The sequence below is a fragment of the Kogia breviceps genome, chromosome 4 (assembly GCF_026419965.1).
Source record: "Kogia breviceps isolate mKogBre1 chromosome 4, mKogBre1 haplotype 1, whole genome shotgun sequence".
Lineage (NCBI taxonomy): Eukaryota > Metazoa > Chordata > Mammalia > Artiodactyla > Physeteridae > Kogia > Kogia breviceps.
The window spans coordinates 137,381,612-137,407,908 of record NC_081313.1 but is presented as its reverse complement, the minus strand read 5'-3'; the positions used below and the strand labels follow the sequence as shown (position 1 = coordinate 137,407,908).

At 42.9% G+C, this 26,297-nt stretch overlaps 1 protein-coding gene across 2 annotated transcripts in view; it reads left to right on the top strand.

The window, feature by feature from the left end:
• The window catches only part of SGCD (sarcoglycan delta), a 1,028,538-nt gene that overhangs the window by 871,190 nt on the left and 131,051 nt on the right, over positions 1-26,297 (top strand). For both annotated transcript variants that reach the window (XM_067032014.1, XM_059062959.2), the window contains 2 exons: positions 1,529-1,616; positions 8,107-8,226. In XM_067032014.1, coding sequence (XP_066888115.1) covers positions 1,529-1,616; positions 8,107-8,226 — 208 coding nt within the window. The remainder of the gene's footprint in view (positions 1-1,528; positions 1,617-8,106; positions 8,227-26,297) is intronic.

The window sequence follows — 26,297 nt, the reverse complement described above, 5'->3', positions numbered from 1 at the left end:
TATTGTAGGTGTGTGTGCTGCATCATTGTCCCCACTGGAATGTAAGACTTTGAAGGTGAAGAGGGTCTTTCCTGTCTTCATTTTCCTGACAACTCGTAGAGCAGTGGTTTTTCTGTATTTGGGACTCAACTCATAGTGGTTTTTACTGAATTTTCAGGCAGGTACGTGCCATGTGGTAACGAGGGTTTGGAAAGACGAGGATGACTACCCACGTTCTTCTTCCTAATAACCGTCTGGTTACTGACATGTTCTGTCAGAGATTCATCCTTTTGTTTACGGCTTTAGTTTACTCCAAGAAAGGAAGAATATCTAAGCTGGGGGTTGGCAAAATATGGCCTATGGGCTACATCCAGCCCTCTGCCCGTTCTCATCTGGCCAGGGAACTGAGATAGTTTCTACATTTCTAAATGTTTGGTGGGGGAAAGGCAGGGGGAGAAAGAGTGATGTTTTATGACAAAGTAAGATTATATTAAGGCTAAAATTATATGAAATCAATGTGTCATTATCCATGAAGAAAGTTTTACTGGAATACAGCCATACCTGTTTGTCTATGTATTGTCTATGGCTCATTTGCACTAAAGCAGAAGATTTGAATAGTTAACACAGAGATGATATGTCCCACAAAACCTAAAATATTTATTATCAGGCCCTTTATAGAAAAAGTGCGCCAGCCTCTGTTCTGAGTCATTCTCAGAAATGTCTGCCACCATGTGCAAGGGGGATCAGGTGCCCTTTTTGATTAAAGGAAGATGGGTTGAAGGCTCAGGATGCCTGGAGGAAAAGAAATCTGGAGAAAGAAAAGGAAGAAAGGGGAGGCAGAGGCCACCTTGGAGATGCTGGATCCTCCTGGGTTTTGTATCCATGTGTGGCAAACATTCTACAACAAGATTTCCATCTTTCTGAGGAGCACTTGGATTGTCACAGCCAGTGGACCTGCTGGAGGGGGAAACCTGGAGTGTTTTCCACAAGCATTTTCCTCTCCACTAAGAACTCTGCATAGTTCTTCGGAGAAATTGTGAACTAGGAAGGGTGAGAGTAGGAGATTATCATTCACTCCTGATCATTCCGTGTACCAGAGCTAACTAACATCTACAGTAAGATCTAAAGGGCTCTGTGACCTTGTTGTCTTTGATTCAACAAGTTTGTGTGTGTGTGTGTGTGTGTGTGTGTGTGTGTGTGTGTGTGTGTGTGTATGAAATCTCTGTGGAGTGTGTCTATCTGTGTGTCTCTTTGGGGAAAATCCATTCTGATTGAATGCCAATTAATTGTCATGTATGTGGGGATCATTAAACATTTCGAATTTTCAAAGAAAGATACATCAATTAGAACTTGGCTAAGATCAGCTCAGCCCCATGGAGAGTGGGTATTACAGTTTTGTTTAGAGATCTGCTGCCACCATATATAAAATATATAAACAGTAGGACCTACTGTATAGCACAGAGAACTATACTCAATATCCTGTAATAACCTATAATGAAAAAAAAATCTGCTGCCATTTTCATATGTTTCTCTAATTTTCTTATTACAGGGTAATGCCCTGTACTTCAAATCTGCCAGAAATGTTACAGTGAACATCCTCAACGAACAGACTAAAGTCCTAACTCAGCTGATAACAGGTAAGAAAAGAAAGAACTTAGCAGTGTCTGGTCCAGGGCAAGCACTCAAAAAACATACAATGGAAGGGTGAATGAAGCACCATGAGATGTATTTAAAGAAAGGAAAATCTGCTCGCACATTTTACAGTGTCGGAAAAGAGAACAAGGCATGTGTCCCCTGATGCTACTCAAGGGCAGAGTCTCATCCTATACACACGTTTAACTTATGCACATCTGATGATACTCGTTTGGGGGTGGGGAAGAATAATAAACTATTTTTCACATAGCGTGGCCCCTAAACACCAGCTGCTTCAGCTGGTGTTCAACCACGAGAAAGCTCTCTGCTCCAGTGCCAGAGGAAAAGCTGGCTGTGTTGTATTAACTGGAAGAGAGCATAGTATACACAGAACCATGCACATCATACTTTATGGGTTGTAAAAGGGATTTGTAATGATAGTTTGAATCCATGCCATATTTGCCGTATGTGCTGACTTTGAACCTAGCTCAACTGCAAGATGCAGATGTACCCCGACTGAATATGTTTGTGTAGTTCCTTTTCATAGAGCAGATCTGCTCCTAACAGCCATGGAAAACACCCAGTGGGGTTTAAGCTGCACAGTTCTGAAATTTAAACAAGGATTGGTTATTCACCATAATGACTGTAATGATGAACATGGGCCTCACGGTCGCGGTAACACGCTGGGTGGTATGACCAGTGCCCCCTCTGTAGGTTAGGAGCAGCGGTAAATAGGAGCTGCTGTGCTCCTCCACAGCAGAAGGGGAAAGGGGGGCTATGTCTGAACGGCATTGTTACACTTGCAGACAGAAGATGCCATTTGTTTGGCTTCAGGGCTGAAAGAAATGTATACAGATGGACATTTCGAGAAGCCAGTTGCCCAAATGTCCTGAAACATTACTGGGACTAAAACATCTGGAGCCCTACTAATCCACATGCCACGGGGAGGCAGGTGCCTTTGTGCCCAGCGTCTTGCTGGGGAAAGAGCCTCACTCTCCCGCCACCAGATGTGTATGTCTGGAGAGCCACAGCTGGTGGGTGACCTGGACTGGCTCCCACTGGAGGAACGGCTGTGGCAGAGCCCGTAATCCATAAAATTGCTCTTCCAGCGCGCGCCCAGCTCAGCGGCCTCACTGCTCTAACATCTGGCCCACAGTCCCGATGCTAAATAATTAAATAAACAGCTTCAGTAAGCAATGATTTAAGCAGCATGTGTGAAAATTGCCTCCAGGAGGGAAATAAATCCGACCTCCAGCTCCCAGATTCCCGCGTTCAAAAGGGACTTATTTAGCCTGATCATTTGATCATTTGCCATTTATTTGCAGTGGGAGATTTGGCTGACTTGAGAGATTTTGTTTTGATAAAGCTGGAACTGGAGGAATGAGTGTTACTCAGGAAGAGTCTTTCTCTCCCCCTCCTTCTCCCTCCTCCTTCCCTTCCCTCCCCACCTCCTCCTTTTGCTTCTCTCTTCCGACTCCCCCTTTTCTCCTCCTTCACCCCCTCTTCCCTCCCCCTTCTCTCCCACCTCTTCCCTCTTTCTCTCTGTCCTTTCTTTCTTCCTCCTCCTCCTCCTTCTTCCCGTGTCTCCTCTTTCTCTCTCTCCTTTTCCTCTTCTGTTGTTCTCTCCTCTTTCCTGCCTCTCTGTTTCCCCATCTTCTTTCTGTCTCCCCTGACCAGGGCAGGCCCCTGGAGCTGAGACCCCATCCCTACCTCTTGAAGTAAGGCCCAAGGTAGCTAATATTAAACGAGATGGGCAGAAAGCCATCCTAACACTAGCCGGCAGCAGCCTTTCAAGATGCCTTCTAGAGAGTACATATGTTCAAATAGAATTCCCAGTACATACACCCATGCATGATCACCCCTAAAGTTTCCCTTCAGGCTTCTCCTTTTACATTGATGCACATGGTGGAAAGCACAGAGCAGTTCCAGGAGAAAATATCCTAAGGCCCGTTACACTTAGTGGTAGACTTACCCGACAGCAAATCATCTTGCCTAAGCGGCCGGGTTTACTATGGTAGTCCTGAGGATTCAAGAGTTCTCCTGCTTATTACCCAATGATCATGTCTCAAAAGCCCAGAAGAAATTCCAGTGTTAGCAATTCAGGTAATCTTTTCACAGGAAACAACATTTTAAATGATGGTTAAGTTCCCAGGCCAGGCGACACAGGCATACCTGACTCATGCTGCTGCTGATTTAGTATCATCTCAGTAATAGGTCCAAACAGGGAACCCTCTGACCTGCAAGGAGGAGAGTTGTGGAAGTCTTATACAACATCTAGCCAGAGTGGGGAAAGGCCCCAGGATCAAGGGAGATGAGGAAAGAAATTAGACTGCACGGCCCCCAGGTCCTTCTAGCTCCCAGATTCATGGCAGTGGCAGGACTGGGAGATGGCCAGTGCATCCTGATGGAGGAGATTAATTAAGGAGGTGCTTCACACGTACACTACTGTGCACAGAAAGGGATTAATTGAAGATTAGTTTCAGGTTACAAATAAGATCTTTTCCATCCCAGAGAGGAAGTGAGCTCACCAAGAGACTTCCTGAGCAAACGCAGGCCTCCAGCTCCATTTACATTTCTTTGTAGAATCCTTTTTTTTTTTTTTTTTTTTTTTTGTGGTCTCACTGTTGTGGCCTCTCCCGTTGTGGAGCACAGGCTCTGGACGCACAGGCTCAGCGGCCATGGCTCACGGGCCCAGCCGCTCCGCGGCATGTGGGATCTTCCCAGACTGGGGCACAAACCCGTGTCCCCTGCATCAGCAGGCGGACTCCCAACCACTTCGCCACCAGGGAAGCCCCCGCCTTTTTTTTTTTTAAGATTTCATCATGTCCAAGGAGCTTTGGCAGCACCAGGTGAAATCAACAGAAGGACAAGCCGTCTGCACCATGGAGCCAGCGGTTGCTCTGTGGGGTTTTGGCTAAAACTACCAACTACTGAGCTTTATATACCCAAACGGTTCCGTCCCTGGTAAAGTCCATGTTGTAGTCTCAGAAGCCTTGCAAAGCAAGATAACTTAATGGTATCTTGTGTTCTCTGATGGCTGCAGTCTCTTCAGTACACGCTCCTGTATCTTACACACCATTCGTAAGTTCAGAGTAAACTTAGTTTACACACAGACCAGTGTGCTGGATGCCTCAGGGGTGTGTCTCATGGTATTGCCCAAGTCCATGAAAGCAAAGTCCAGCATTTGTGTCCACAAGTCATACCGCCATATCTGACTAGATCCAGAGTGGGCAAATTGTGCTCACCCCATGGCCATCCTGAGATCATTCATTCATTCATTCACTCATTTGTTCATTCATTCATTAGCACTAGACCTCCTGATCTCCAGTCTCACCCCTAAAAAGAAAAGGTAACAACCTCAAAGCATTGCCAAGTCATACAGATTTTACTGAAGGTTTGTTGTGACCAAGAGGACAGCTACATCTTAGCCCTCCCTAAGCAACCTAATCCCAAGCCTGAGCTGTACATACATGTCTCTTCTTTCAGGATTTCTCTCTTCCTTATCTCCAGCTTCCTAATTCCTCTCATCCTCCAAAAGTTCCTCTCCTAATTGCCCCAGCATCCTTTTCCTTTCTAGACAAATAAATATCCCTTTTCTGTTATGGAATAATTCCTAGGGCACAGTTCCAGACGCAGATCTGCCGTTAGCTCATTTGGTGACCTTGAGGGAGGCCTTGGCTTTGCTTTCACTTGTTCTCATGTACAGTGTGAAAGCAGTCAAAGAAGACAATGTCCAGGTCCCATACCATTTGGAAATGTGTGCTCTGTCTGCTGTTTCCATCCCCCACTCATTAAACAGCCTTTCCAGTGTGCTTCTTTTTGTCAGAGGGCCAGTGTGGATGTACTGGCAAGAGATCAGTTTTGCTGAATTGACATGATGATGCAAATGAGGGAAGTTCACTCAGAGATGGTCACCATTTGTTCATTTCAGTGTGTTGTGACCATTACATTAGAAAAATGGAGATGGTTATGATCCCAATGGTAATGATAATCACAAGATCAGTCTCCTACATTTCACAACTCTTTTCTGCCTACAAATTTCTCTTTATAAACACACTATAATTCAGTCCTTTTAACCGTTCTATGTGATAGATAGAATCGATGGTAGTAGCACAAATTTGCAGATGCAGAAAAGGAGGTTCAGAAAGATCAAATGATTTGCCAAAAGTCACATTACCAGAAAATCAGAGAGTTGGAACATAATTTTTGTCTTCTGATTCTTAGTGTGATAGTGTTGCCAAGGAGGAAGGCGGGTCCAGACATCCAGGAGCTGGCCGGGCTCTATCAGCCACACATTGGTGTTCTGTGTGGACATAAATGATTTCACAGAACATCAACACCAGACAAGGCCACTCGTGGCCATGAAGGATGGAGAAAAAACAAAAAGCAAACACAACTCTGATCATGTCTGAACATAGATGAAAAATAGAAACTTTTATCCAAACCACAGGAATCACCAAACTTCCCCCTATCCCCCTATAATATGAATGACAACTGTTTGTTTATCCATTACAGTTTGGCCTTGTTCTGGTCTTCCCTACTCTAGATGAGATTTACTAAGATGCTAATCGTAAAATTACTCACAGTTCCTGACAGCATGTAATCCAGAACAAAACCTTGCTTCCTTAAACCCTGCCTCCATTATTTGACCAGATCCTGTAATAAATTCTTTCTTCTTATTGAGAAGCCCTATGGTTCCCCACGGTGTGTGTTCTCTCTCACGGCAATGAGTTAAAAACCCAGCCTGTTCAACTCCATGTGTGTTCCGAGTGATCTTTGCCTGGAAGACACTGAGGGCCCTTTCACTACTACTTTTTACTAATAAGTGACATCGTCTTGAAAAATAACTAGAAGGAAACAAAAATGCTATACAGTCGGCCCTCCGTATCCACGAGTTCCACATTCCTGTCTTCAACGAACTACAGGTAGAAACATTTTGGGGAAAAAAATTCCAGAAAGATCCAAAAAGCAAAACTTGAATTTGTTCCATGCTGGCAACTGTTTGCATAGTATTTATATTGTATTTGCAACTATTTACACAGCATACATTGTATTAGGTATCGTAAGTAATTAGATAATTTAAAGTATACAGGAGGGGCTTCCCTGGTGGCACAGTGGTTAAGAATCCACCTGCCAATGCAGGGGACACGGGTTCAAGCCCTGGTCCAGGAAGATCCCACATGCTGCGGAGCAGCTAAGCATGTGCCACAACTACTGAGCCTGCACTCTAGAGCCCGTGAGCCACAACTGCTGAGCCTGAGTGTCACAACTATTGAAGCCCATGTGCCTAGAGCCCATGCTCCGCAACATGAGAAGCCACCACAATGAGAAGCCTGCACACCGCAACAAAGAGTAGCCCCCGCTCTTCACAACTAGAGAAAGCCCGTGCTCATCAACAAAGACCCAGTGCAGCCAAAAATAAATTAATTAATTAAGTAATTAAATTTATAAAAATAAATATACAGGAGAATATGCATAAGTTATATGCAAGTATCACACCATTTTATATAAGGAACTTGAACATCCATGGATTTTGATATCCGAGGGGTATCCTGGACCTAATCCCCCACAGATACTGAGGGACAGTTGTATAAGAATCTCCTGGGCAGTTTTGGAAAACATATAAGCTTTCTGGACTCTACCCTCGAATATTTTTCTATGTGAATTTCCAGACCAAGAGATAAATTCCTTTTTGATCTCACCTATTAATGCTTTTTTTTTTTTAAGAATTCTAACACACTAACCTGTTCTACTTTTTCCATAATACCTAAAACTCTCTGCAGTTTTCTGGTTGATTTATTAACGCATGTTTAAATGTGTGTCTGTCTGTCTCTGTCAGCAGGTAAGTGCTAAGGGATCAGGGACTTTGTCTTCCTTCTGCCACTACTATAGCCTCAGCTTCAAGAATAGTATCTGTTGTGATGTGATAAAACCTCTAAAATTTATTTTGTATTGAATGAAACTCTATCATGAAAGATTCAGTAACTTTCAAGGCAATTAATTACAAGATATTATAGCCTCTTCTGTCTAGAAATGACTTATATACTTGTCTGGTGTCAAATGCAGCCAGCGGGTCAAGGGTAGAAAGAGTGAGGCAGATTTCAGCTGAATTTAAAGGTGCCCTTTCCAACAGTTAGGGCTGTCCAAAGATACGCCGGTCCTTCAAGAGGTGGTGAGTATTGTGCTTTCATAAATGCAAGCCAATATCTACAAGTATTTGAAAGTAATTTGGTGGTTAGCTGAAGGAAATCTCACTCAAGCATTAGTTTGGAGGAAGGACATAATGGTTTTTAAAATCATAGCTGGAGAGCGTATGATTAAAAGGAATTGACAAGATATGGTTAGAGTCATGAGGCTAATTGTCACGGCTAGCTTCTGAAAACCAATCCACTTACATTGAAGTCCAATACAATCTTGTCAGATGTATATGTTCTGCAAAAAGCTCTTTATAATTGAATGTGATGGAACTAATGTATTCTCTCTCTCCCCCTCTAGGGCCAAAAGCTGTAGAAGCTTATGGCAAAAAGTTCGAGGTAAAGACAGTTTCTGGAAAATTGCTCTTCTCTGCAGACAACAATGAAGTGGTAGTAGGAGCTGAGAGATTAAGAGTTTTAGGTAAGTAAACTTCAGTCATTGAACTGGTTTAATGCTACTGTGTACATTTTAGAGGAAAAGTTAAATGGTGTCTAGAAGAGTGATTTAGGCCAATTACCTGTAAAGGTAATTTTACTCTCTCAAAGCAAGGACGATGAACCTCCCAGTCCCCACCTTAAAAGTTTCTCAAATCATGAGTCTTTGTGGCACGTCTGCCAACATCAAGCTTCGGGTGGGGATGTGTGCTCATACCAAGAAATGTACTAATCCTCACAGGTTGGCAGTCCTGCAATAAGCAGTCAAGACTTGTCTACATTGTTATAGTATTTACTAAACCTGGTTGTAAATTAAGAATCACGTAGGGAACTTCTAAAATGTTCAGGTTCACAGATCCAAGCATGACTTACTGAATTAGAAGTTCTGTTGTAAGGACCCAAGAAGTTATTTGTAAAAACAGGAATTTCTCTGTTGGTTCCACTATTGGAATCATTGAATTTGGCTATATACCTAAATGGTCTAGCAGGGTGGTTTAAGAGTTCTGGTACTGGAGCTAACCTAGCTTTTCATCCGGCTCTGTCACCTACTAGCTGTGTGATTTTAGACAAATTACCAACATCACTGAACCAGTTTCCTTCTCTGCTCGATTGGGCTAAGAACATCTACGTCCTCTAGTTCTCCCTAGGGCTCAATCAGATTGTGTTAGATCATGTTATACACACTTATCACAGTGCCGAGCACAAAATAGTACTCATTCAGTGCTGCTGCTGTTAATACTCAGGCTACTATTAATACTAACCCTGCTTTTCCTTCTCCTGCTCTCTATGAGTACCAGTTAAAAGCTCAGACTCTGGAATTAACCCACTATAATTTTAATGCTATCTCTATCCTTTAATAACTGTGTGACCTAAAGCAAGTTAGCTAACCTCTCTAAGTATCTACCTTCTGAGACTGGAAGGATTGACTGAAATAATCTACGGAAAGTGGTTAGTAAGTTGGCTAAAAAATAGGAAGTGTTCACTAAATGCTAGATGTTATTAAATTATTACATTATTTGTACTTGAGTTATTATTTGCCGTCTACATTATTAGTTGCACCCTGCATCTTCTTTCTTCTCAATTAATGCTGTCTTCCTTCTGTTTATCACCTCCACCCTAAGTCCATCAGCTTGTCTGGCCTGTCTGTCTGTCTCTCTATCTGATATAACACACATTCATATCTAACTTTCTTGCTAGATGACTCCTAAGTTTCCATCCCCAGGCCTGGCATCTTCCCTGAGTTCTAGGTCTTCCTTTTCATCTAGATATTCCACCAGCCACTCATACTTAGTGGATCTTCAGTGCCTAACATAATAACACACATGAGCATGCACACACACACACACACACACACACACACACACACCCCACACACACTCACCCTCTACTCTCCCACCTGTATTTACCCCTGACTCCCCTATCACTCTTACTGGCCCCATTATGCTTTCCTCTGTCAGTGTCAAAACTTCAGCATCGTTCTGACCAGCATCAGGCTCAGCAGAGTCAGAAGATGGCAGTGGCCATCCTGACAGAGCTCAATGGCATGGGAGGGCCGGGTGCAGAGGCAGCGAGCCAGGGGAGGTCTAATCGCTGGTCAGGTGCTCACTGGGATGGAACAATTCCTTTGTCTTTCAAGGCCTTGCTTTTTCCTATCTGCAAACTGAGAGTTGTCTAGAGCAGAAGTTTCAAATAATTTTTTAAAACTTAGCAACAAACTTTTAAAAATAAAATTTCATACCAAACCCCAATCAATAAAATGTATAAAAGAGTAGCACTGCTCTGAGTTGTGGATGGGGCTTTTAAGGCATAAAGGTTAAGCTGTATAGCTTCATTCTTCCCCCGACTCTGTCCCTAGGAGACCTCTTAAAACTTATTTTTAAAACCCCTTAAGTAGATAGTCTTTAAAAAAAAAAAAAAGGTGAAGTCTATTGACCACTTGGCATGATCCAAGTAGCATGCTTTATGTGCATTATTACATTTAGACCTCACCAACACCTTGTGAGGCAGGCAACGTTTTTATCATCCCCATTTTACAGATGACAGAACTGAGCTATAGGGAGAGGTGAGCCATAGTAAAGGGTGAGAGCCAGGATTCCCAGCCAGGTATTTGAATACAGACTGCTTCACATTAAAGCACTATACTTTGCTGCCTCCTCAAATTGGTCCCATTTTTAGATGAGTACACTAAGTCTTGAAAAGGTGAAGAAATTTGCCAAGATCAAGTACCAGTAAGTGGTGGCACTGATGTTCAAATCCTTGCCTATGGACTCTACCCTCAATGCACATGGCTACACATAAATGTAGTTCTAAGACCCTTGCCAACTCTCGCAATGAATGTTTTTCTCTATTATTCGTAGAAGTGGCACTTTCTATGTTAGTTCTAAGTTTTGGGGGAGAAAAAACGCAGAAACTTTGAGCTATCCTCTTAGTCAAGAGTATTTTGCTCTACCCATTCTAAAATAACTGCCCAGGGGAAAACGTGATGGTATCTCATGCCGAGATCATTTTGTACAAATGGTATTTGGCACTTCCCATTAGTCTTTGGTGCTTCGTGAGTCACCTCACTGCTTTAAAATCTGACTTTGCAAAGATACAGATATTTTAGATGTCCAAACACTGTGGTTTCGTCCTCGTGTACAAAACTCTATGATGGTATCATTTAAGAACTTCCCCCCCTCCCCTATCGTGACGTAAACTAAGGATTGGAAGATGATTGTAGCATTTGGTCGTTTGAAGGCAGGTGGATAATTTTGCTGCTGTTCTTTCTTGTGCTTGTGATATTTCACTTACGGAATGATTTAGGATAAAATCTGTCTCTATCCATCATCAGAAGCATTTGCTTTTTTGTGTAAAAATGTAGAAAGGAAGCATCATAATAAATACCACTGCTGCTACCAATGCCGGCAAGAAGAGGAAATGACCACCCCACAAATCTCACATCAACCTACTCAGTGAAATGAGCCTAGTGTGTTGCAGAAATGAGCTTCCTGTCATCTGGGATCCAGCCATATGGTGTGGAACGAGAAGTTTAGGCAATTTCATTTTCAGCTTAATGAGAAGTTTGTCTTTTTGAGTCATCAGACTGCTCAAACTCTTGGGAGGTTGGAATCTAGATGCATATTTCATGGTGGAATCTTACATACGTGGGTTTGAATCTTTGCTCAAGCATTTATGATCTGAGTGACCCTATCCAGTCTATTTTTCTCTTTAAGGTTTAGTTTCTACCTTTGTTTGTATAAAACAAAGAGAGAGGAACACAATAAAGAATGGAAGTAAGAATGGATGAATACAGTAAGAAACATCTGTAAATAAATCAGTAATTTTAGTTGATAGCTGGGTAAGAACAAGCAGTAGAAGATAATAATAACCCTAAGTAGATAATGTCTCTTGGAAACAGTTGCTTAACCCATTGGCTCAGACTCTCTGGATAACTACACCCACCTATTCAGTTTTCAAGATAATGACTACCTTGGACACACTCCAAGGACCTTGAATAGTCTGGCTAAACGACTAGTAGCCATACCTCATAAAGAACAGTTCTACTGTCTGGAAACTTTTATCCTGGAAAAGATATGGAGGAATCATGTAGGCAGACAACAGTTGCCGACCTTTCATATTGTACATGTTTCCTGGGGTAAAAAGATCAGGCAAGAGCTGTGTAGTTGAGTGGTCGAGAGAACAGGTTTAATCCTGGTTTCTGTCATTTGTCAGCCAGTGCCTTGGGATATGTCACTTTACCTTTCTAGGCTTCCTTCTACTCTATGACATGGTGTGATAATGCCTGACTCTCTCAGGAGTTGGGAGAAGTAGATGGTACAGTATATGTACTGATTTTCAGCACAGTGATTGGTACAAGGTCAGCACTCTACGTGCTGACTGTTGTGTTGGTGATGATTTTTGCTGGTCCACTTGGACTTCAGGGAACCCATCAAGTTCTAAAATTGTACATAGCCCTTGTAAGTTCACAGAAGAAGGTACTCAGAAATTGGCTTAGGACTTGTATGAGTGTTCAGATATCAGTCAAGTTTGGACTGGTAGATCTCCTGAACATAGCTAGGGTCAGAAGAGAAAACACGTTTTCAAGATAGGGATTGAAGGCCTGGGTTGAATTCCCAAAATTGTAGGGTCTTTCCTTCCACTCAAAGCAGTGGTTCTCCGAGCATGGTCCTTAAATTAGGAGCATCAGCTATGGTCTACTTGTTCGACATGCAAATTCTCAAGGTCCACCCTAGACCTGTTGATCAGAAACTCAGGAGTAGGGCCAGTAAGCTGTAGGTGATTCTGACGCAGGCTAAAGCAGGGGTCTCCAACCCCCAGGCTGCGGACCGCTACCAGTCCGCAGCCTATTAGGAACCAGGCTGTAGAGCAGGAAGCAAGCGGCAGGCGAGTGAGCCAAGCTTCATCTGCCGCTCCCCATCGCTCGCATTACCCCCCGAACCATCGCCCCCCCCTCCCCAGTCTGTGGAAAACTGTCTTCCATGAAACCAGTTCCTGGTGCCAAAAAGGTTGAGGACCGCTAGGCTAAAGAACACTGACCTAAGACAGTCACAGCTCAATCATTTTGCCACCACTTTGCTGGTAGCTCTCATTTGAGTTCAGGTTCAGCTTTTTCTGCTTTGCTCCAGAAAAGCTACAATATAAATAGAGTAAACACACACTGAGGGCTTATTCTGTGTAAGATGCCAGTCACTTGCCATGAGTAAATGCATTTGATCCACAGCACAATCTTAGAGGAGCCTGGCTCATCACCTTGATTTATAGAGGGGCAAACTGGGGCGCACAGTGCTGTGAACTGTGTCCTCAGTTCCACAGAGGGAAACTGGCAGAGTCCGGATCTGAATCCAGGCAGAGTCTTACCCACTGCGCCTGATGACCTCTGTCACAGTGATCTTCAACTTCCCTGAACTCCATAGCACGTTGCATCATACTGAGCGGGAAAGACAACTGGACCACAATTGTCCACTTACTCCCCTTATTTCTGGCTTCTAGAGACACCGCTTTTCCCACAGTTTTCCCACATCTGTAACTGTTCCTCCACTTCCTTCACTACCTCTTCTTTCACTTACTCAGTGACGTGGATTCACTCCTGGCACCACATATGGACTTGCCTCTGGGTCAGTCCTTAGTTTTCTTTTTTCACGTTTCTATGGAAAATCCCATACTTACATACAGTTTCAATAATTGCCCTTTTCAGGTGACCCTCAAATCTGTATTTGCCTTGAACTGTCTTCTCATTTCTAGTTCCGCATTTCCAAAAACCTGGACTTTTCTGTGTGGATGTCTCTCCATCACTTTCACTTCATGGCTTGCAGCTAAACTTACCAATCGCCCTGTCACACTCCCCGCCTCTCTAACACCTACTTCCCTAACTCTCCACAGGGGGCCTCCATGCCCCTAGGCTTCAGGGCCTTGCTTTCATTCAGGTACCAGACCCTGTCTTTCTTCACATGGGCATCAATGTCTTTGTCAACCTTAGGTTTTCCATATTACAAAGGTATCGATTTAGGTCTTACACAGGAGAATTTAAGTTTATAGCCAAGCCCGTTCATTTAATAACCAAAAAGGTGTAAAATTAGCGTGCAGGATGAGGCATGGTATAGTTTAACTTTAATTACAGGACAAAGGTATGAAATACCAGTCAGCAGTGGCCTTTAAAAAGCAGCAAAAGTAGGCAACATAAAAGCCAGTGCATCTAAGAGGCGTCTTCATGGAGACACCAAGGGAAAGCATAATTTTGACCTTCATTAATGACCAGTTTCATTGAACAATGAATTGGACATTATAGCCCTTATAAACAAAGCATAATTATAAAATATTATTCTAATTGTTAATTAGGTCTCTTTATACTCTAGATTAGTTTTTAAAATATGTCCTCTAGATGCCACTTGATGCCAATTATCCAAGTTACATTACTATCAATTGAAAAACATTTTAAATTAAATCTAAAGCCATTTAAATTAACATAAGATTTATAGAAATTTAAATGTGGTCTGATGCATTTAGCCTTTTGAATTAGTTTTTGATGAAACTCTGTACTGCAGCCTGGTAATTGATAATTATGAAAAGAGACACACACACACACGCACATGTACATTTATATATAAGATATCTTTACTGTTATTGGAGTCATGGAGATATAGAGATGAAGTGGTTATTGTTCCTGCTCTTTCAGGGAGGTATCTTATCAGGGAGATGAAACACACATGTCAATATGTGAGAGCCCAAGCAGAAAACAAGCTTCTTAGAAGGATAGAAGCAAAGTGACTCCAGAATTACGAACTCTAGATGTAGTAGGGTGGTATCCCAGAGAGAATTTTGAAAGCTTGGTAAATGAAGGGAGTAAAATTTGAACTAGGTCTTGAGTATGGATTGGGGGGAAAAAACACAGGGAGAGTGCTTTCTTGGCAAATGGAATAGCACATGTTTATCTGTCAGGACTCATTTGGTTTTAATTTCTATGAATCCAGCTCAAAGCCAGGTGGGGAGATGTATTGCCTTGTGTAGTAGAAAGGTTCAGTGGTAGCCAGCTTCAGGCTAGATTCAGTGGCTCGAATAATGTGACCAAAATTCAGTCTCTGTCTTTCTCTTACCGTCTCTTAGCTCTGTTTTCCAATCTTGTATTTGGTCATCACCTCTGCTGGTGAGCAGGAGGAGTGCTTACCTTCCTAATATAAATCCAACAAAGTCCTTGTCTTTACTCTGACTGGACTGACTCGGGCCATATGCCCATCCTTGAATGAGTCGTCATGACCCAGATGATGGAATCCGCTGGTTAGCACGGCCTGGTTCATATTCCACTGCTGGAGCTACGGTGGGAAATGCCTGGGAGTGAGATAAAGAAGGGGTCAGTTCTCAAAAGGAAAACTGAGGTGGTGTTACTGGGAGGGGGACTGGCTGCTGGGCAAAGAAAAATAGCAAATATTCATTATATTTTTATTATAATAATCAAAGGCACGATCATGAAAACTCATGACTGTTGTACATGCAACAGTGGAACCCAGGCATTATGAAGGGTGTCCATGGAAGATACTCTGTGAGTTCTGTCCCCCTTGCTTGCTTAGCCCCAGATACCCTGGCTTCCTTGCTTCATCACCAAGCATGTTTTCACCACCCATCGTTTGTACTTACGCTTCCCTCTGCATGGGATCCTCTTTTACAGTCTATGCATAAAGGATCTCTTTCTTTATGGCTTAAATATCACTTCATCAAAGAGGTCTTCTTAGATTCCCTTAAAAAAAATAGCATGTTCCTGCTATCGAGTCTATACCAGGAGTTGGCGGAGTATGGCCTGTGGGCCAAATCACACCACTACTACTGCTTGGTTTTGTAAATAACGTTGTACTGGAACACAGCCAGGCTCATTTGTATTGTCTCTGGTTGTTTTCACACTACAACAGCAGAGTTTAGTAGTTGAGACAGATCATATGGCCCACAAAGCCTAAAATATTTATTATTTGGCACTTTACAGGAACTGTTTGTTGATTCCTGGGCTGTACTTTTACCAGCTTTATTCCTCTTCAGAGCAATTATCACAACATGCCATAGCATGTTGTGTATATGTGTGTTTATTTTCATCCTGTCCACCTCATTAAAATGTAAGCTTCATGGCAACAGGAACTTTTGTTTTTCAGAGTCTAGAATAGTGCCTGGTGCCTAGTAAGTGCTCACTAATATTTGTTGCATGAAAGGATTGCAATTTTTGAACCTTGGAATTTTTTGTTTTGTTTTGTTTTGCGGTACGCGGGCCTCTCACTGTTGCGGCCTCTCCCTCTGTGGAGCACAGGCTCCGGACGGGGGGGCGCAGGCTCAGCGGCCATGGCTCACGGGCCCAGCCGCTCCACGGCATGTGGGATCTTCCCAGACCAGGACACGAACCCACGTCCCCTGCATCGGCAGGTGGACTCTCAGCCACCGCGCCACCAGGGAAGCCTGAACCTTGGAATGTTTGATAACCAATCTGGATAGTACGGAGAAACAGAGGGACTGAGACCTTGCATCTAAGTTAAGAGATTATTATAATATCTTTGTTGAGGATTCATAAAGTCCTAAACTAGGAGAGAGAGAGAGAGAACAAATGGGAACGGTCATCTTGAAGGAGAACTAATGAATCTTGGCAACTAATTGGACGTGGCAAGTCAAGAGGGAGGGAAGCTGGGATGCTTCTGGTCTTGTGCGCCCTGTTAGTCAGACAGCTGTGGCACGGTTAACAGAAATGTATAGGAGCAATAGCAGGTTTAGGATTGAAGATGAATAGTTCAGTTGTGGATGCACTGGATCTTGCTAGTTGAGCACCTCTCTAAGGGAGAGGCCAAGTGTTTGGTGGGAAATGCCAGACCAAGAAAAGACCCACAAGAGATGCCCCACTGAGCAGCTGAGCAAGAGGGTCAGAGAACCATTGACACAGACTGAACAGGTGAACACCAGAGAGGTGATGGCCTAATAGGGCATCCGGGAGCAAGAACTTAGAGAAGCTCATCAAATAGAGCATCAAGGAAACAGCTCCCAGGTCCAGGCCATTTCTTTCTCTGATGGAGACTCAGGGCTGGCTTACTGGGGCCATGGCTGCCTTGCTGGAGGCATCCTTAGAATTTGAGGGCCTCATCCTGTGTTCTTACACTTGTTCTAACCTGCTCTGCCTTTCTCCATGAGAAGGAACTCAGAGGCTTTAGAATGTGGCATAACTGGGTTCTGCCGTACCTACCAGCTACCTGAAGTTGGCTACGTTACTCAGATCATTTAGTCCATGTATGTGGGTGCTAAATAAACAAACTTTCCCCTTTTCCTACTTCTTTGCCTCCATCTTTTTCTCTTCTTTCTCCTCCTTTCTGAAGTATTGCATTAGTGAGTAGAAGGAAGCATGAGAGAGGCTACAGGATTATAGTAAAAAGTGGTACATACTTCCTCTTCTGTGGTGGTAAAAACTGAATCATTCAGGGGCTTTCCTGGTGGCGCAGTGGTTGAGGGTCCGCCTGCTGACGCAGGGGACGCGGGTTCGTGCCCCAGTCCGGGAAGATCCCACATGCCGCGGAGCGGCTGGGCCCGTGAGCCATGGCCGCTGAGCCTGTGCGTCCGGAGCCTGTGCTCCGCAGCGGAAGAGGCCACAACAGTGAGAGGCCCACGTACCACACACACACACACAAAAAAAACCTGAATAGTTCAGACACTGTTCCTTGGGATAGAAGGGCTTACCAACCTAACAGTAACATTTGGGTAATAAATCAGAGGAACCTGAAACTTGCCAGGGCCCTCCTTCTCTCTGTTATCCTTAGCAGAGATCATCTGCTGGGGATTCAACTATTTACAGAGAACTGCCGGTCGTAGAGTTCTTCTGGCACCTCATCCCAAAGTGGGTTTATTATTTATAGGCCTACGGGAGTACTGTATTAGATCATAAAGATACATTTCTCATAAATAATGTAGCGAGAAAGCCACATATAAAAGACTCTCAGATGAACAGTTCCAACCTTAATAAACCAGAGATACTAAATGAGAAAAAGCACAATTTTACAATAGAAAAATAATAGTGGGGTTTCATCGGAAAGGCTCCTGGCAGTAGAACTCTCATCATTCTCCAAAAAATAAAAAAGAGCCAGTCCCAAAGCCTGGGTGATTCTACCACCTGGTTTCACGTGTTCACCCACCCACATGCACGGGCATCTTAAGCTGCCTTGGGTCAGCTTTTCCCCCCCATGCTTAGGGGTTAATTCCTGATACGGGAGGAGGATGTATTTGCCTGGCCCCATGCGCTTTTCCCTTGGGCGGGAGGGAGATGTGATTTCATATCAGCGTGATGGATTAATCATTCTGTGTCAACATCGCCAGCTGTCCCAGCAGTGTTGCCTTAGCCAATCTCCCCAGTTGCTGAGCCACTGTCTTCCTTTTATTTGCATGCGGGGATGGGGAGAGGAGGGAAAAAGGCAGTTGGGGACATTTGTCAGCTTTCTAGCTTGATTAAAGAGTTGATGAGGTTCACTACTTGGCTGCTTGCAAGAGAACCAATTCCAGCACTTACTAAGGGAGGGCCATGTTTGTTTTTTTGTTTGTGTAACCGAGACGACTTTAATTTCTCTATCAAGCTACAGCTACTATGCTTTCAGGCATCTGTTGGCTTGTTTTTATTCTCAAAGTTGTCTTCTTGCCAGTTAATGCCCAAAACAGTATTTTCAGACAAGAAGATAAACTAATTTCTACCAGACCATCTTCAGTGGCAAGAGGCTTGCCAGAGAGTTTGGCTCTATTGTCTCCTTTCTCATTTATTATATTCACTGTTGTAGAATATCTTATGCAACCAGAAGTCACCTGAGTTGGAATTTTTTTCTTTCTTCCTGGCAGAGGCCAAGGGGAATGTTGGTATTCCACGGTGACACTAGGAATTTAGTGAGATGACAATGTGAATAAGAAATTCTCAGTATGCAGAGTAAGGAAGGAAATTAACTGTATTCTTCTCCAAGGAAGGGACTTGAGTTTAATTCTGCCCATTTGAGTGGGAGGAAAGGGCGCTAAACATACATGTATTGTGCTTTCCCTCCCACCTTGCTCTAAGCTTTTGCCATGTACCAGTCTTTGAATCTCAACTGCTTCGGCAGCCTGTCTTCCCAAGGAGTAGTGGGGAAAGGTGGCGAGGGTGAATATAAACAAAAGAAATAAGGAGAGATAGAGGAGAAAGTATCCAGAACCCTTCAGGACACAAGATAGAAGCAAATGCCTAAGTTTCTTCTTTGAGGAACAGTAGTATCGGACAGCCTAATGGTTACTTGGGTAGGGGCTTTGGAGGCAGACCAACTGGATTCCACTTCTGGCTCTAGGGATGCAACCCTGGGCAAATTCCTAAATCTTGGAAAGCCTCAAGTTGCTCATCTGCATAATGAGCGTGATAAGAGTACCTACGTGATGTACGTAAACTCCTTGGCACGGTGCTAAGCACAGCATAAGTGCCCAGTGTATTGATGCCTGTTCCTCCTATAAATTCCTGTTGAACAGCATTTGTGCAGCTATCACCCATCGAAGCTCAGTGCAGGGATGGAAGGACACAGCACAAAAGTTCCTTGATCACAAGTCGGTTATAGTCTAGTAGGGGTATTAAAGCACATACCCAGTGAGACATTAAATAGCAGCGAAAATGATTTTTAAAAAGTTAAACGAAAAAATGTCAGGTAGCCCTTGGCTGCAGTTTGTGCTGGAGACGGGGGTAGGAGACCAAGCTCGTGGAGGTGACCTGCAGAACTTCCCAGAGGAGAAGTCGAGGGGAAGTGTGATGAGTGGGGATGGAGGTAGACTTCGCAGACGTGGGGCAGTGAGCACAGCCCCCAGACAGCAGGGTCACGGGAAGCATGAGTCCAGCTCTACGGGACAGAGGATGTGGGATGAGCCGCTACTGGTTTTTTTCCAGCAAATAAGCACATTTAGATTTATCTTTGGGGAAGGGCTTGTCATTATCAGCATAGAGTAAACAAGAATTGCTTTCTTCTCCCAAAGCCTGAGTTAAGACAACATCTCAGGTTTCTGTGAGAGCCTCCCAGGGAGTATCTTCTTTTGGCAGTGTCCTGGACGGGATGTGGCTGCAATGTTCGTGGAAATATTTGATAGGATTTTTATTCTGTAAGCCAAAGAGAAAAGTTAAGTAGAGTAGGACACTTAGAAGTTATTTATGATGCAGGAACTTTCACGGGTCAAAAAAGAAAGGAAGTGACTTCAGCAGGAAGGTTCTTGGCATTATTCAAACCATAGTGTAAGCAGTTCTCACTACAAAAATGACAAAACTACAGAAGAGAATTCAGTTGCATTCAGCCAATATTAGTTGAGTGGTTTTTCTGGCCAACTGCTGTGCTGACCAGAGGGACATCCAGGGCCCCTGTCTTTCTGGAATGCGCAGCCGAGCAAGAAAGACAGATGTTTTAAACATTTACGTGAGAAGAATGTGTCTTACGGGAGAAGTACAAGACGTATAGAAACATAAAATTAGGAGATTTTAACCTAATTTTACAAGTAAGGAAAATCTTCCTTAAGGAAATGATGATTAAGTTGAGGCTGGCAAGATAAATAAGAGTTAATCAAGGAAAAGGGACTTGGAGGGGCTGAGAGTGGGGTGGCATCTACAAAATCCTGGGGAAGCATGACCTTTCTGGAAAAGTGTAAAAGTTCGACACAGCCAGAGGGTAGAGGTCAAGGAACAGAGTGCCCAGACATGAAAAGAGACAGGCTATAAATGTTAATAAATTAACAGTTTATTAAATGCTTACTCTATACCGACTACTGTTCAAATCTCTTTACGTGTTAGCTCAGTTCTCACGATAGCCCTCTGAGATATGTTTTATTCTCACTCTACATATGAACAAACTGACAAATAGGTAAGTTCCCCAAGGTTATGTAGCAAGTTAAGTGGCAGAAGAGAGATGCAAACCCAGATAATCAGACTCTAGATCATATATTTTGTTTTCTTATAACACCTTTGTTGAGATATAATTCACATTATCTTACAATTCACCTATTTAAAGTGTGCAATTCATTATTTTGTTATAAAGAGCCTATGCTTTTAACATATATCACATACATGTAGCTACAAATATACATATACATTTCTATATATGTTTCATATGTATGTATGGTGTATGTATTTGTTATGTATGTCATATATATGTGTATATGTTATATGTATACACATTATATAAGTTATACAAAATATAGATAACTATTACAAATACCTGGATACTTATGGAGGTGTGTGTATGAATATATTATAAAACTATAATATAGTGAGCACTGTGTATCATATTGAGATATAGATTTTAAAGTAGTGGTGGGGCTTCCCTGGTGGCGCAGTGGTTGAGAGTCCGCCTGCCAACGCAGGGGACACAGGTTCGTGCCCCGATCCGGGAGGATCCCACGTGCCGCGGAGCGGCTGGGCCCGTGAGCCATGGCCACTGAGCCTGCACGTCCGGAGCCTGTGCTCCACAACAGGAGAGGCCACAACAGTGAGAGGCCCACGTACTACAAAAAAAAAAAAAAAAGGTAGTGGGGAGACACTGAAGGGCTTCAAACTGGGGAGTGACAAGATCTGATTTGTGATTTATAGGTTGCTGTGAGGACAATCAGCCGGTGAGGGGTAGGTTGGACAAATCTGCTAGTCTTGGGACCAAATGCACCCATGAGGTCTGTGGTTGGTAGTTTAATCCAAAAGGAAAGTCATGAGCCTGCTCTACAAGGCTTACAGTGCTCACAGACAGTTCCCATTGCTCTTTTTCACTCTCAGCCCAAAGGAAACAGGCTGTGCATATGGCAAAGGACAGGATTATGCCGGTTGGAAAGAGCACGAGCACGGCTGATGGTGTCTGGACACAGTGCATTTCTTCCCGCTAAATTGCTTGGCGGGAGCTGATCAGAGGTCAGAGCACATTTAAAGTTGTTGTATCATGGGCTTGTGGAAGAGACTGCATTTAACCAAACAAAGGAGCGAGCTGATATGCAATTAGTATGCAGGGTGCCTATGAGCTATGGATAAAGGTAATGTGCTTTTCTCCTTTGGCTGTTAAATGCGTCTCAGCTGCCAAGGAAAATGACTTTCCCTCTCGACTTCCTATCTGTCTAGCTGATTGGCTATTGGGGAGTGTTCAGGCTCTAGTGCTTCAACTGTATGTTTAATGAGGGCATCCTTGCATGAACAAGTTCCTCTGGCCTAATTCTTTCTCCCAGGACTCTGAAAATATGTCTCTCCTTAGCATATTCTGATCAAAGATTTCTAGTGAACCAATGGAAGGTGCCAGGGCATTGGATTTATAAGGCATGGTCTATACCTGCCTTCGGGAACTTATGCTGGAGAATGAGATGTGAGAAATGCACCAGAAAAATGTACCCTAAAAGTGCCCAGAGCATTGGGGTCACAGAAATTCCAAAGAAAGGCCTTCTCTGAGAAGTGGAGATTTGAATTAGCCCTTGAAGGATTTCATTGGGTGAAGTTAGGAAAGGCAGGAGAAGAGCTTCCTGCTGGAAGAAGATAACATAGAAGACCACTGTTACTCTTGTGGTCCAGCCTGGTAACTGAACTCGAGTTCAAAACCTTCGTCCTTTTTTTTTCTTAGATTCCATATATATGTGTGAGCATACGGTATTTGTTTTTCTCTTTCTGACTTATTTCACTCTGTATGACAGACTCTAGGTCCCTCCACCTCACTACAAATAACTCAGTTTCATTTCTTTTCATGGCTGAGTAATATTCCATTGTATATATGTGCCACATCTTCTTTATCCATTCATCTGTTGATGGACACTTAGGTTGCTTCCATGACCACCTAGATGGGTGGGATAGGGAGGGTGGGAGGGAGGGAGACGCAAGAGAGAAGAGATATGGGAACATATGTATATGCATAACTGATTTACTTCGTTATAAAGCATAAACTAACAGACCATTGTAAAGCAATTATACTCCAATAAAGATGTTAAAATAAAAATAAATACATACATACATACATACCTTCATCCTGTCACCTGAACAATGGAGGGATAAAAAATGAACTGTGGGAGAGCAGCTGAACTGACTGGTGTTTAAGACGATTCCTTTCCTCTTTCTGTCTCCATCTTTGTCCTGCTCTCCCTTCCTTCTTTCCTTCCGTGATTCTCAGACAGAACAATTATATAAGTGAGTTTTGGGGAATGTTTGTGCTACCACAAATCACAGGTGGGCTAATGCACAAGGGCTCATGAAATCCTAGAAAACTGAATGTAGAGTCACCCTCTGCACAGTAAAACTGAGTTAGATCTGAATATTTGCTGGCATCTTATTTGATTCTCTGAACCATCCTTAAAGGTACTTAGGATGGAAAGAAAAAAAAAAAAGAAAGGAAATTTCTAAATCTCCATCTTAGAGATTAAGAGATTGAAGCCTATGGAGGTAAAACATCTTGCCCAAAGTTTCTCAGCTAGTGTGTGCTTCTGCCATGAGGTCAGACCTTGACCTCAGGTGAGATATAAGTCACCCACACCTCACAATAACAGTGGTTAGACCCTGCTGTGAGTATGCCCCTCCCCCAAGCACCCCTGTGGATGATGCAGAAAGTTCTAAGAGATGGACTGTGATCTCTGAACACTTGCCTGATACTTATGTTGGATGGTCATCTGAAAGCAAGCGTTCTTCTTTTTTCTGCCATGGAGGCTTTTGTCGGGCTGCTGAAGATCTCTTCTCAGAACTGTATTTTTAACCCATTATACAAAATGCCCAAGATTACCAGACAAAGCCATTATTAGATAGTTATCAACATCTAAAAAACAATTGTTGCACATATTATGTGCAATCTCTATGTTAAGCTGGGGATTCAGGTAGAATATAACAAGTATAAGACATGATTCCAAACTCTGAGGTATGTCTGTATCATTTCATGTTTAATATCATGTAGCAGATGAAAGGGCCTCCTTTTTCACATGGAGCTAGCTCTATGGTTAAATTCTGAGGATGGGGTTAGCTTGGAGCTGTTAGGATGAGGATGTTACAGTGCACTGGGACCAGATAATGGTTCTCAACAAGGATGATTCTGCCCCCCAGTGGAAATGTATATAAATGTCTACAGATATCTTTGATTGTCACAACTAAAAGTGAAGGGGGTGGGGGCCTTGCTACTGGCACATAACGGTTAGAGGACAGGTATGCTGCTCACCATCCTACAATGCACAAGACAGCTCCCACAACAAAGAATTACCTGGCCGCGATGTTAATAATACCAAGTTTGAGAAGCCATGGACGAGAGGGAAGGTGTAAAGAACACTGAGTGAAGTCCCTCTATAAATAAACTCGAGTGTCTCAGGTTCTCCGCCCTTGATCCCCTCAGAAGGTTGCATATCCTTCTTTCTGATTTCTCAAGGTTGTAGATTCCATTCTTTCCCCCTCTGTAGTGCCTGACATCAGGCCATACACACAGCAGGTACACAGTGAATGTCAGTCACTGGTAAGGGTGACCCTGATGTCTCTCCAGCCTGGGGCTTGACCCTAAAGTAGTAGCAGAAGCAAAGAGTTCAAGATGACAGCTCTGCAGGAGACGGCTGTTTGGAGTGGGGAAAACAGAAGTTACATGAGTAGAGGTTTGAATCTCTGCCTCCCTTTTGGAGCAGTGTGATGCCCTACTTTTGTCCACGAAGTAAGGAATGTAGCAGCTTGGGCAAGACATTCCTCATGGGAAGTTCCATTACTTCTCAATACAGCATATATTATGCCTGTTATATAGGATGGATATCCATTCCCTTATTTATATAATCTTATAGTTGAAATAGACCTAAAAAGGCATTCATGACTTTACTGACATTTGTTAAGGACCTCATATGCATTTAGTTCCGCTTTATATCTTTTACATTTATTACATCACTTGTTTGTGTTGCTTCCCTCCAAGTCCCTTTCCATTGAGAACTAGTATTGTTTCCTCAGTACAAAAACCTTCTCTTATCGGGGCAAAAGATAGGCTGCACTTGTCATCCCAGGCATTTAAAATGGCAAATGATAGGTTGTATAGTAGATGCATGCCTTGAAGACTACTACAGTAGCACTCACAACATCTCATAGTTGGATCTGTTTCTTTATAATTCTGAGATGTGCTGAAATTGGTAGCATTTTCTTTTCTTCCTTTAGGGCTGATTTGGCCCAATCCTGAAGTTATGATCAGTTGCCTGGTGGGAGGGTGGTTTCTGTGGGATCCCTGGGTCTCTGAAAGTTATTTGCTCTAATGGATTAGGGGGGATGCCAGTGTCATCCATTTCGCGAGCCTCCTCCTTGAGCTGATTCCATTTGTCATGAAAATCTGGAAGGAATTTTTGCATTGCCTGAGTAAGAAGATTCAGAAAAATGAGACTGGGCTTATTGATTTATTAGTGTTCAGTGTCCCTAAAATTGGACCTTGGGGTGGGACTTTTTGAGAGCTATAAAAATGTATAGAGCAAGTTTAGCAGACCTAGATGGCAGTCTTGCCATTCATCTTATATATTTAGCTTATCTGACTTTAATGGGACCTACTTATATAAGGGGCAGTTTTTAAAGACTAAAAGTGGGACTTCCCTGGTGGCGCAGTGATTAGGAATCCACCTGCCAATGCAGGGGACACGGGTTCCATCCCTGGCTCAGGAAGATCCTACACCAATATTTAAACACATTAACCAGAACTATGCTACAACATATAATAGAAAAAGAAAAAAAAAACACTAAACAGTGAGTTAAAAGACCCAACTTGTAGTATCCACACTACTATAAATTAAAGCTGTATTTCTGCTTGGTAAAGTATAGAAGCAAAATGTGCAATATGGAAAGACTATATCCCTTCACCTACAAAGATGAAGTGGCAAGAGCCAAGAGTGGCTTGGTTCAGTTTTCAAAATGTAGGGTTTGAAATTTCTTGTACGGTAAAGATCTAAAGGGTATCTCTTGGGAATGTCTTTAGTCAACTTCAGTAGCCCATTAACAACTTCTCATTTAGAGCATATATTTATTAATGGACAGAAGTTCTAATGTTCATCTTCCATTACTGATCAGTACTGGGACTAGGGTTTATTTGTAAAATAAGAGATAGTAAAGAAATCATTAGAATCAGGTATCCTTGAGAGCTTAAAGCTGATACTCATTTGATTTGAAAGCATCGCCATGACAGATTTTGTCTTTTCCTTCTACCATTCTAATCACCAAACCACAGACAGGAAATATCCAGAACATTTTAAGGTCATTGCTCAATGAGGGAGCTGCATGTAGGCACCACATCTGACTCAGGGGGGGAGGTAGAGGGAGGAGATGGATGTCCTTGTGAGTGAACCACAGGATAGGTTTTAAGTGAGAATCCCCAGAACACAGCTTCCTGACCTCAGTCGGATTTCAGTATTAAGTCCTGCTGCCCCCACTTACTTGTGGTGGGATCCTAAGCAAGTCAGCAGTCTGACTGAGCCTTTTGTGCCTAATGGAAAGATCAGTACTGCTTTCCTAGATAGTCATGTTGGGAATTAAATAAGACCGACATGTAAAGCTTACCACAGTTCCTCAGATATACTAAGTTTTCAATAAATTTACTATATTTTATCATTTTAAACATTAATTTCCTC